Source organism: Anneissia japonica, unplaced genomic scaffold, assembly GCF_011630105.1.
Source record: "Anneissia japonica isolate Jap-2015-1 unplaced genomic scaffold, ASM1163010v1 scaffold287832_len156248_cov139, whole genome shotgun sequence".
In the NCBI taxonomy this organism is placed as follows: Eukaryota; Metazoa; Echinodermata; class Crinoidea; order Comatulida; family Comatulidae; genus Anneissia; species Anneissia japonica.
The window spans coordinates 1-13,685 of NW_022684458.1; the positions used below are offsets into that span (position 1 = coordinate 1).

General features: G+C 35.9%; 1 protein-coding gene across 1 annotated transcript; it reads left to right on the plus strand.

The window, feature by feature from the left end:
- The first annotated feature begins 65 nt into the window (after positions 1-65).
- Positions 66-3,889, plus strand: LOC117106025. Its single transcript, XM_033247353.1, has 2 exons — positions 66-851; positions 1,884-3,889. The coding sequence occupies exons 1-2, from the start codon at positions 746-748 to the stop codon at positions 2,420-2,422; spliced, it is 645 nt and encodes a 214-aa protein (XP_033103244.1). The 5' UTR covers positions 66-745; the 3' UTR covers positions 2,423-3,889.
- Positions 3,890-13,685: the final 9,796 nt, after the last annotated feature.

The following is a 13,685-nucleotide window of genomic DNA, read 5'->3' on the forward strand; positions in this document are numbered from 1 at the left end:
CTCCTGACATGCATGATAAATATTCTACATTTTCTTTTCAATCAATATTTCTTTAAATAACGCATCGGATTGAAGTAGATGCAAATGATCAACAAGTAATATCAGAACTATACCCAAGTGGTTTCTTAATTTTGCGTTGTATGTTTGTCAGATTCTAAATAGTTTTTATTTCATAGTAGACAAAGTAAACACACGGGTCCTAGTTGATTTCCTGGAATATTATGGCTAGGCCACTTTAATTCCAATAGTAGCCAGAGCACAGGACCTAACGTGCAAATCGGGGCCACATTCGACATAGTACCGGTGGCTAAACTATTGCGCTATGTGCCAAAAGTTCCACGTTTGTCAATTGAATGTACATTGGTTTCAAGTAAACAGTTGCGTATTTTGTGTTGGTGTTCACTCATTGTAAAGTAGTGAAGGTAAAGGTAGGAAAAATAATTCATAATTTGCAGCGCCATTTTGTTGAATTTGCATTACTCCTCCCGACGTGATTCATTTCAAGCGGCTGTTCTTCCATATACTTCTGTTTTTTGCAGCAATGTCTCATTAAATTTTGAGCTTCACGAACTGAGATTAGATTTGTCTTATATCACACTAGGGGTCTAAACACGTTATATCGTCATTGCGGACTTATAAAATCATTTCTATCTCGTCTATCATATTCCTATGTCTATATTAAACAAAACAAAACAAAAATAAAATGATCAGATATTGTAAAATGAATGAGTAACAGTAATATGAAATGCATAATCTTTATGTACTTGTAGATATTCCACATAAATCCTGGTCTCTGGATCAACCTCATAAGCCCGTGTTCACAGATTCCACACACAGAGAGCAGATGTCAGGTAAATCGGTTTATAAATGCCTAATAATCACAGTTTTAAAAGAGAACAGGCTGTTATCACGTCTGTTCTTTCTTCATTTTAATTGCAAAATACGCAGAAAACTTTGTAGTAATTGGCGTGTTCATAATAATCCTCGCGAATATTACAGCATAAAACAAGGATTCGTTGATGGGGGAGCTCTCCCGTCGGGGAGAGCGGATCCCCCTCCCGATGGCCCTTGACGGGAAGAACAACCACAATTCGTCAAAAAGTTTTTAAAAAAAAAGAAAGTAGGCCTGTTTTTTACATATTAATACACTAGTCCACACATCACCAGCGCATTGAGACTTCGGTATAATGCGCTATACCAAATCCCACTACATTACATTACATTAAAATTGAGTAAATAAGCCTTTAAATAACCCCGAAATTGTCATATTTTTTGGGGATTCACTCTCCCCCATCCCCGGATCGCTTCTCAAATATTTTGAACACCTGACCACGCCCAATTAGCTGTCGATGGGGGTCCCGGCCCCCTCCCGTCGGACAAATACCTAGCGCTACTCTTAATATTTACACATAACCATAAGAAAGAAAACATTGACCTAATTGGAAAGTCCAGGAGTAATATGGTAAATTCTCGCTTATAAAATTTGCAGGCTTCAGTGCGGCGTTTATTCAGAAACGGTGCTTATATATAAAAATATTGGCTTTGCGATTTCTATGCCCGTTCCCATGTTACCTATCTTAGTATTCCCTCAGTTCGGCGGGCCTACTGTAGGTCCTACATCTGATGGTAAATAAACGTTTATAAAGAATTTCTTGTGTCTTCATTGTGTTATTTATTCATTTCAACACTGTATACATTGTATTTAAAACCCTGTTTCTGAAAGTGTTTCATTACACACAGGGTAATACTCTCGAGCGGCGCCGCGACATTTACCTTATTCGAGCATTTGCGATATGTAAAGGCACAACGCCAATGTGTGCCTGCTTTTTGCTATTTTTGTTTTTGTGTACTTTAACAAAAACCATTGGCCATTATCTTTAAAGAACTATATGAGGGCGACTGCAATCAACTGCTAGATGTCGTGTCGTCATGGTGGGAACTGCATGGAAGCGTTAATATGCTGAAAGTATTACTTAGCGAGTTTGACTGTATTCATGTAACCAAACTACAAGAGCTGAATAAGCCAATAGAACTGTTTCGATTGCTTTTAGGTAATGGTCTTATTAGCCAATCAAACATTGATGTTCTTGTCGAGGTTGTAATTTTATGCGAGCAGCGTGGTGTAGAATTGAAGATCAAGAAAATGGAACCAACATTTCCAGATTTAAGTAAAGTTGTAATACGTAACTTTTCAGATCATCGAAGAAATTTGATAAAATTCGGCACAGCTATGAGCAAAGACAATAAAGATCGCATTGGTTATTGGTATGACCTTAACGTTAAAAAACTACCAGATCCTTGGTGCCTAATATTGGAACTGGAATACAGAAAAATACTTACTGTGGACACAAGAAAAGAATTCATTAAAAGGCTTATGAAAAATGAAATGATAGCCGAAGCTGAAGCACTTAACACGTTCTAAAGCTATTGGTATGAAATCTTCTTTTTCATCGAAATATAAAAGTTGAAAACAACTTTTATATTTCGAATGAAAAATAAATTATAAAATAAATGATTTATTCCAAATAAATTTGTTTAAAGGAAATTCTAAAGCTATTTACAGCCATATAACATGATTGTAGTATTGCACCATCTTACTTGTGTAATAATATTTATATGGTTTGACCAGCATAGATATTGAACGAAATATGCCCACTCATAACATTATTCCACCATTTTCAAGCTGCTCCGTAATTAATGGCTTATTGAAAATCGCTGTAGAATGTTTGGAACAAAATTACTATAACAATTCAAAATAGTCCGTTCTAGCTTTTTAAAAATAGATTATAAGAAGAAATTTTCCTAATTATTGATTAAGCCTGCAGTTTCCATAAAAATCGCTACACGCTCTCCGCCGACTGCTTTGGTGATGCTGATTGGTCAGTCGAATCAGGGAATGTTCCCGATTGCGTCGGGGACAGCTGCGCAGTGCAATATTGCAGTGAAAACGCTGCGACTGTGTACGATTCTATGGAAACCAAGCTTCAGATAATTCAAATGTAAATGACATCTTCCTGTTCTTTGTTTTGATTGCTGTTTTGTTAGCCTTCTTAATAATTAATTGTGTAAATAATAAAAATGGTGACAATGTTATCCTAGAGTAGGTTAATGATCAAGAGAAACAGAAATTGGTAGAACATTATTGATACACAAGCTTTCGTCGTGCATGCAGTGTGAATGTAATGAACAATATCGTACTTAAAGATGTAAAAAAAATGTGTGATTGAATGAAATTGACATCGGTTTAGAGATTATGATTTCAATTCTAGTTGTATTTAATTGGTTAAGGTGGGCTGTCACTTGAGAGAAATATTCATTACATTGGAGGGTGGTTAGCGATGGCTTTGATTATACAAGTAACGACAAGTATTTATATAATTAAAAAACTCGGGTGCAAAATGCATTTGCAATATTTTGCGTTTTAATTCTCATTACAATACCTGTATATATATTTTTGTATATTTATCAGTATCAGCTCTTTTATGTATAGTATTATCAGTGTTATTTGTTTTAATGTACTTTTTCCTTAATTTCAAGTTTTCAAATGCATTTTATATGGCTTGACTTGTGTTAATAAATTATTATAAATATATGTTTTATAGTATTATAGTATTATATAAGTTTATATAATATATAAACTTTATATCCCTGGATAAAGCAGAAAACAAAGGAACTTAAGTTTTGAGCGTTTGACTATCACTGTAATCTTGTTCACAATGAAACACGATGGAAAATTGTGTCAGAGATTGTCGGGGCCAGCCATTCTTCCCCCCCCCCTACCCCACCCCTCAATCTTGCTTTAAAAGTGTTGTTCTATATGTTTGGAAGATAAGGACTTCCACCATCTCCAATTAACATTGGGCTGTTGGACCTGATGTGATGGCTTCCTTGACCCTGTGATCCCGGAAACTCAATGTTAATATGTTTATGAGACTCCAACGAATCTAGTACTAGTATTTCTTATAAGATTCCGTTTGTTAGTTCCATATACTTAAGACAAAAACGTATTAAGTTGATCCTTGATTTATTATGTGTTGTTGCTTTCACTTTAAGAATATTTAGTTTATTGTATTTTTTATTGAATAATAGGTAAATGTATTATTACGTAGGCCTATACGTTTAGGTTTGTTTATAGCCATTGTGTGGTTATTTTAAATATGTAATTATTTGGGTTTATATTGTTGTTTTTTTCTAATAAAAAGATAATAGTATTGTTCAAAAATTCTGTGTTAATAACATGACTACGTTGAGCCTGTATTTAATAATAATAATAATAATAATAATAATAATAATAATAACAATGATAATAATAATAATAATCATATTAATAATAATAATAATAATGACGATGATGATGATGACGATGATGATGATGGTGATGATGATGATGATGATAATAATAACTACCGTACACTGTTGCACAGTGTTTCCATTGCAATGGCTGCAAAATTAGCCGAAACAATCGGTTGAGATTTTCTTCCACCAGATTGACAAAGACGTACTGTTATGAGTTTTTTTTTTGTTTCTTTTTTTAAAGAGCAATTCTATTTTATATAAATTTTCTATTAGTTAAATTTACATTTAGAAATAAAATGAGAAAACAGAAGAGGATCCAGTATGTTTCGTTAGGGGTACGTGTTGGATAGAGGGATGCTAAAAATATTATGGTTGGGGCTGAGGTATAACATTTTAAAAAAAAGTATGGCACTTTTATAGCTGGATGCTCTCTTATACCCTTTAAAGTGTCTTAGTTTGTATTATACAGAAGTTTTTATCACCATGGTTATCAGTCATCAAAGTAATCTATGAAGTAAGATTGTTAAAATGTTATAAAATAAATCAAATTGGTTCTCCATACAGGGCTCAGATGCTACAAAAAGGTGAAATATAAGTTCAGTTTATCCTTATAAGGAAAGAGACCTTACCCTCCTCATGTTCAGAGTGCTTGGAAATATAGTGCGAACATGTTAAGAACATGTCACTCTGGATGCCCAGAAATGCTAGAATCTGCTCGAAATAATTTCCACTCGAAGTAGCATTCGCCATCCGCTCGTATTTTGACGATTGAGACGCGCCGTTATACGATCTTTGGTGATACTACGTTTACGTTTACTTTAAAAACTTGAAAGGGGCCATTAGGCTCGAATCCCACCATTCACTTTTTTCATACAACTGAATAAAGGAACTTTACTTTGTAACCATGCGCATGACCCACACAACACACATTCAGTCATATTTTTTTCTATGAATATTCATCGTTTTGTGGAATTTCAGCAATTCATGGTGTGAAGGGCTTAGCAGAATCAATTATACAGTAATTGATATGTGGGCCAATGTCAATCATGATGCAGTTGTAAACGTTTAGGCTATTGGCCAGTCTCAGACATAATGTTGCTAAAGCAGGTTGCCTGTTCCAGGTGAACTTACAGGCAAGAAGACACAATCATTAGAGGTACGTTCACACTAAACTACAGGCAAGAAGACACAATCATTAGAGCTACGTCCACACTAAGCTACAGACAAGAAGACAATCATTTGAGCTACGTCACATTAAGCGTGTGACAAATGTGATTTGCTTATATTGTATTCCGGGATTTCTTATTATTTTGTGCGCATGTTGCGCGCCATAAAATAGTAAGGCAAAGGTCAGTACGTACGTTAGCCTACAGTGTTTATAAATTCGTAATTTATCACTCTGACTCCGTTTCATTCATTTATTATTCGTCTCCGGACAAATTTGACATTGGAAGACTCCGTGAGTCACTGCGTTTATTTGAATTTTAATGTTTTCATTGTTTTAAAAAAGTTGATTAAGTTAACCTAGGTCTAGGCCCAGGATAGAAACGATGACCGTTGGGTGGAGGGGACGTGCGAATGGGATGAAGAAGTATGGTGCGCCTCTCATGACTAATTATTGGGGCGATGTTTGGATTTCGCAACATTAATTTAACCGTTGATTTGTTATCATCGTAGGCCATAATGTTAACGTTACAGCATAGAATTTTAGTTTTGCTTATTTGGCTTAATATAATTAAAGAGTTGTCCATTTGTTTTGTTGTAGACTTTACCGAATTAATGAGTGTAACGACAATGATACCAATAGATGGTTATGATGTCACACCATCATGCCCAAGATGTGATGACAACATCATGCCCATATATTGGTATTATGTGACATCATAATGCTGATATATAATAAGTAATCGCAATACCATGCTAGGATGTGATACACCATCATGCCCATATATAGATGTGATATACCATCATGCCCATATGTGATGACACCATCATGCCCATATATAGATGTGACATGATACCATCATGCCCATATAGATGTGATATGACACCATCATGCCCATATAGATGTGATATGACACTATCATGCCCATATATAGGCCTTGATGTAATATGACAACATTCATGTCTACGTCCATGATATCGTCATGCCGATGTATAGGCACCCATTTTTCACAAAATAATATTTACTGTAATGTACAGATTGCAGAAAAATGTTACAAAAAAGTATATATTTGAGGTGAGAGATGCAACAGTGTATTGACATGCCGAGCTGATAGCGAACAAAGGAAAATTAGGGAAACTAACTAAGAGTGGCGGTTATTTTAATGTAAATTTATCTGCACTATGGTATTTTCCAGTAACGAGGGGGAGGTGCCGTATGAAGTCAAACGTTTTTTTCAGGGGCTTGCACTACCACACTTCTTGCGAATTATGACGTCACTAGGGATTGTTCACCTACAGCAACATCATATTTTACTTTACTTAGAAGCGACTCAAGAATTATGTCAGATTTTGCATTTATAATGGTTGTCAGTCATATTTCTTGTATTATTACAAAGCAGTTATTATACGAATGTTAGATTTAATAAAATTTATAGTACTTGTGGCGTTTAGTAATCTGTGCAAACATATAATATAGACTATGTTCACACTAACAAGGTTATGTAAATATGTTGTTTATCCATATATGGGTATGCTGATGACATCATCATACCATGGATAGCCAAATAATACATTGACACAGATGTGGGTGAGGACATGACATTATAGTATATCCATGATTGCAAAAGAGGGAAATTCCTAGACGACATTTTCATAATGCAGTGTTTTTAAAACCATGTGAACCATGCTTCGCACAAAGTCAGTCTGTTATATTGTAAAAAAATCAGCCTAAATCATTTCTTTCGTAAATTTTTGATGATGCAAGAGGGTTCGGCCCACTTACTAAAATTGGGTCGGCTAGGCACAAACTGTGCCGCAGCAGTGTTATATCGTGAAAAAAAAACAGTATCAAGTCAATGAATGTATAAATATTAGCATTTCCACCCACAAAAGAATGTTGATATCGACTTTACTGCACTCCATTGTGTTAAAAACTTAAGTTTCACATATGAAATAATTTCATGTCTTGCTTTAAAATTACGCCCTCTATCGATTTATAATCTTTCAAAGAGTGTCAAATACACTGTGTTAAGCCAATAACGGTAAAAATGAAGTTTAAAATTTCAATTGTTATTTTTACTAGAAAATAATATTTTCCACCAATTTACCATTCTATAATTTGCACAGATTCTTAATCTTTTAACTGTCCTGCGATTGATTTTACTTCAAGTCCCTTATTGACAATAATGTTAAAGGTAAATATATGTATAAAAGGCACTGATTTTCTACCTTATTAGCAGCACAAGTAAATAATCACACAGTTTATCAGCAAAACACGAGAATGATGAAGTACCAGGGCAACTAAATCATAGACTGGTACGTATCTGCAGGCCCTCAATAGGTCCTGCAGAGACCATCATGATATATAAATTGATGTGTTACATTCACCGTGACCTTTAGCGCTGTCGTTATTATTTAACTAATAAAAATGTCTACAGCAATGTAGTAAAAAACATTAATTCAACATTTGAATTGCTTAATTTACACTTAAGTAAGCCGAAGTATTAACTTGCAATTAAAAATTGGAAAGGAAAAATAGACAATCAATTTGAAGATCTTTATAGAGAAAGGTCTGAAAATCATTAAAATAAAATGTCGATTTGTATATTGTGGAAGTTTGTAGCAAGGACTTATAACTGTTACCAGTAACAGTTATAAGTCCTTTTTTGTAGGGAGGCTTTCTTGACATTTATAATAGGCTTATATATTTAAACTTGCGGTACTGTCACCACTTAGATAGTTATGAAAAGAACTATTTTTTTTTGTTGAAAATGTCTGCATCTTTGTTATTTTGTATGGAAGCGCAAAGAAAGGTTTTTTATTATGCGTGCGTTACCACGAGCCCCCAATTAGTTTGTGTGGACCCCTAAATGGTCCGCATACACCTGGTTGGGAACCACTGTTCTAAAAATTTAAGAATAATATTAAATTAAAAACCTATGAGGGATTGACAATAAGTGCTGACATTAGTGTCATATTAGGATCATAACACAGATTATGTATGCTTTACTTTAAGACCTTTAATTCTGTAGGTGAAAGGTCACTTGATAAAATTCTGTCTTTGAACAGATTTGGTATTTCACAGAACTGTTCCTCATCTCTATTAATTTATTTGTAGTACTCCCTCTATAGATCATTGTACGTTAACGATGTTTTTAGCCGTGACTGCAATATTCGCAAACAAGACGAAAAGTATGGCAAGCATTATGAGACTTCAAACATGTCAAATTTCAACAGTAATTCAAATGGATGAACTTAGGTAGGCCTAATTATAAAATAGATGCCGTCTCATTAGCCTTAATCATCATAAATTCGATTAAGAACTAAATGTTCGCCAAACAGATGCCTGCACATATCTGAAAGGATTTTCCCGACGGAGTGGGTTGGGGCGAGGTCTCCGACGGAGGGGTCGTTGTCCCCGACGGGCGTGTTCGAGCATCGCTCAATTTTTTTTTCTCTTTCAGAGAAATTGTGATTTTTTTCCCCTTCTCCTTCAGAGTAAAGCTCTCTCCAATGAGAGGCGCTGGATCTCCCCCCGGCACATTCTCTGAGTGAGAGTCAGCGGTGCCTCCAATGGGGCCGGCTAGAGCCTCGGTCAGGGTCCTGGAATAGAAAAAAAATCCCTGGGATTCACGGGAAGAGTTTTTGTGCCTTAGTATGGCCCAGCCGCCCAAATTATGCTTTTATACTATACAGTATTTGGGATTAGCAATCAAAATAACCTTATATTTTATAGGCAAATCAGACGACTTCGTCGTGGAGTCGGACGATGGGGGTCCAGTCTATTCGACAGGGAAGGGATTTACCCTGCTTGCCATCCTCGCTGGCACCACCACTGATAGCAGTGGCAGTGACAGCGATCGACAATGACAAAGATAAATTATATATTGTGGCTGCAGCAGGCTCTCTGGTGTGACGATCTGTTTTTTACACTATATCAGCAATACCATCTGTCCCGAACGATTTACTCAACATTGGGGTCCAGTGTTGTGTATCCAAACAGATGCAAACACGCTTACAGGTACTCACCCACCTCTAAAATTCCTTTCATCCAATTTTAGTTTTAAACTTGTACAACAAACTATAGGATATCTGTAGCATTATTATCTATTGTAGACAAGTTTGAATACAGTCTTCTTACAGACAGCTAAGTAATATGCCTTGCACTACAACAACTTGATGGGCTTCGAATCCTTTAAATTTATTCAAATATATTTTCCTTAGTTAGCACAATTCAATTTGCCCATTTAAGTACTTTGTCCGCTATTGGTTTGACGTTACAATACACTAAAAATGCTTTTGAAAACAATTTTTATAGCAATTGGAATCTATGCACGCGATGTTTTGTTGGATATTTTTAGCGGTCCAACTGTATAGTTATTTCCGTGTCTGTACGTACAGTTTGTGAACAGGCACAGGTACCTATTATACTCCAAGTAAAAAGAAGCAGTTTGATGAGAATGACTTCCACAACAACGTGTTTTCTAATAAGCTTGAATAGACTCTTGGAATTCTGTTCAATTCATTTTGAAAAGGTTTTCTATGTCTACAGGTGTATATAAAGTACGCTAACCTCGATCAACTTCTTGTACCTCTTGTATTTACGTAGACTAACCACTCCATTGTATTGTTCTGTTATTGCTGTATCATCGGTTGATGTTCTGATATAATTTATGAACGTATTGTTGATCTGCTTCACTGCCTGTAGGATTAGTGTCCATATATCCACAGAGATCTATTAATAAGTCTTGAATAATACTCTGCCGTTCAAAATCATTCTACTGTGTCCCTAAACTATCATGTCAGAGTTGTTACTTACATACTACGCAGACATACTCAGTTTGGTATTTAAAAAATACTACTTCCGTAATGTGAACCTCCATAAATAATAAGATTATTAGATCTTTATATCAATTTTTGTTTATAGCAGGCTGCTTATTTAGTAGCCCTACCTATTAATAGGAAAGTTAAACTTTTATTTGCAGAATAGTTTGGGCATTATCTTGGCACTCATTGTTTTAGGAGAAATCTGCCCAGAAGTTGTCAAGCGTAAAACTTATATTAGAATCAACCTGGTATACTCTCACACTGGCATTTTTATTTTATTACACTTTAACCCCAAACAAATTTTTACAATTTAGGGGTTTCAGTGGCTTACTTAATCGATTTTTTAGAGTCTACTAATATGTACAAAATACATACAATTATTTTTCCTCCCCGACCTATTATCTTTTTGCTACCAGACGGGCGGGGGTGGGGGAAGGTAGCTCTCCCCGACGGGGCCCTCCCCGGTCACCTACTGGCGCCACGCCTGCCTGGGGAAGGGGTTTGGGTGCGGAGCTCTCTTAAAGCTCTAACAAATGTGCATTTTGAGGGCCCTATATAGTGATTTTGAAACCAGTAATTCCTGAATATTCTTTGAAAATGTTCATTCTTATAAGTGTTTTTAGATAATGTACGGTAGGTTTCAAAAAGTGGACCTTTTGGAATTTAGGAGGAGAAGGAGTTAAAGAGTAATCCAGCAATAACAATTTTAACCAAGTAGTCTGGCACATGGGTAGCAAGCCCTGGTCCCCCAATCCACATTAATCTCAAAACCTGCGAGTCCCCCTTTTTGAGGAAATCTGACCCTCTAATTAACCAGCCAAACTTTCATAAACTCCATCAAAATGGTAAAATGCCGTCAACTCATAAGGAATCCCACTCCCCCATCGTATCCTTTCTCTCATAACCCCACAATAGAGGCATAATGATCCCCCTTCTGTCTTAGATACCTGGTAGATTCCAGGTTTCCATGCCTTTAAAATGTGTTGTCAATATGCTGGTAACGTTTCTGTGAGAAATCATTAAAGTTGAACTGAAAATGTGCTTGGGTGGAAGGGTGGGTAGGGGGGAGGCCGCTTTACTAAAACGACTATAATTTTTGTTCTAAGGATTGAAGAGAAGGTTTTTTTTTACCCTATTTAAGAGGACACTCGTGCACATCGATTAATACAAAAAAAAAAGCTTTGTTAACAGTTATTTCCTGGTACCATTATTTTGACCTAAAAGACTTAACTATAAAGACTCCCTCAACTTTTAAAACCACTTTTCGTCGCCTCCGATGATCTTATATTTTTTTCATATTGATGATGATTATTTTCGGAATAGAGGCACAACATTTTCGGAATAGATAAATCAGTAGCATTTATTTCAATACATATCATTGATATGCTTTGACGTTTTAAAATCACATGACCCCTACTGGATCCGCCCCTGTAGTCAGTGGCAATTAAATTCCATAGGGGGAAACAGCTTGCTTATTGTAAAGGATTATATGACCAATTTAATAGATTTCTGGAGAGGAAATCTGACAAAAATAATGCTGTACATATATAAGATGTGTATAAGAGACAGGTGCATTTTGAGGGCCCTCGTTCCACTGAAAGAAAAACTACATATCTAACTACTCAATACTGTTGGAATATAATAATATATTGCCTATGTCTTTGGGCCGAAGAAAATTATAACCTGACCCTTTTCAAGAGGTGGAAACCCTTGAGATTTGAAGAACTTAAAGGTCATTAAAGACTCCTCAGAAGTCGGGAAACTTATTCGAGTAGGGCGCAGCCGGCTCGGGCCTCCTTTAAATTTTTCAAAATTAAGAAAAATAGTAAGAAATAAAGAAAATTTTATCAAATTTTGTGGTGGCTTAATCATAAATGTTTTTACCACAGCCCCAACCATGGTGGGGTTGAGGTAGTGTAGACCTTCCATCTGTGAATGTACCTCTCTGTGCCTCCTCTATTTCAAATTCCTGGATCCGGCGCTGAGCATTTTGTAAATACATTATTTATATATGAAATTAATTGAAAGCGATAACACCTTAATTATAATTATAAGACTTCCCCCTAACTAACGAGATATTTATTTATTTATTTACTAATATCTTTAGCCAGGATGACACAATCATTTTAAAGAAATGTTTTTCATTGTGGTCCTGGAAAAAAAAAAATAATATTATTAATAATGATAATAACAACCATAATAACAATAATAATAAACAACAAAAAAATAATAATGATAAACAAAACACAAAAGAACACACACAGAGTCAGGCATTAATAATCATAATCATCATTTCGAAACCCTTTTCCTCCCCAATTCCACTTTTTTTTTTTCTTTCCTTTTTCATTCTTTTTTTCCACCATTTCCTCTTCAGAAATCACGAAAATGGCATACGCGCGCCTCCGCTTTTAAGATGTCGCCGCCATCACTACCGTGTACACGCAGGTACCCCGACGTCAGTTTGCTGGGCTCCGGTAGCCGGATAAAACAAATATAATTTTTATTTTATGAATACATAACAAGAAATTAGATGAGAAATATTATAAAGCAGGGGCGGATCCAGTAGGGGCACGGTGGGCACATGCCCCCCCCCCCCCGTTTTGCATTTTTTCCACTAATTAATTTTAAAAATTTCAATGGAAATCAATGTTAGGTGCTACTCACTTACCTATTATGAAACTGTTGTTCCCCCTGTTCAAAAATTCTGGATCCGTCTTGCAGTGGCGTATCTAGGGGAGGGCCCTCCACCCAAATAAATTACGGTCAAGTAGCGCCCTTCAACTGATCATCGAGCCCCCAATTCACCTTCGCACCCCCATCAGCCCCCCCCCCCNNGACCATCCAACAGTTACAACTGTCTCTTATACACATCTAGATGTGTATAAGAGCAGTGCCTTTAACACAATAAATGTCATGTTATTTATTCAGAAGCTTAAATCATTTGAACGTTTAACTATAGTTCCGTTCCCAATCATCAGATTGTTGTAGAACATCCACTATCCAGCGGTTAAATATTGCTAAATTTTGCCATGAAGATGTTATTACAAACAAATGAATCCTACTATATTTAACAGTTCATTTCCCCCCACCCCCGATACCTGCCCTTCGGGCCCCGCTGACTCATGTACTCCTGAACGCGCTTAAAGTTAATTACATCATTGACTAACATAATGCAAAAAAAGAGGTAATTTTCCTGCTTCTTGCGCTTTAGACCCCAGTTCAAACCCGGGACAGGGGCTGTTTGTAATTGGAGTCAGTTCGCTCTGCTCCACGAATAACACTCACTTGAGAGTTATCTGTCAATCTACTGAATGACCCTGAATTAATGTAATAGTTTTGATTTTATTTTATGTGTATTCTAAACAATATATCGATAGTCTAAAAAATAATAAAAATAA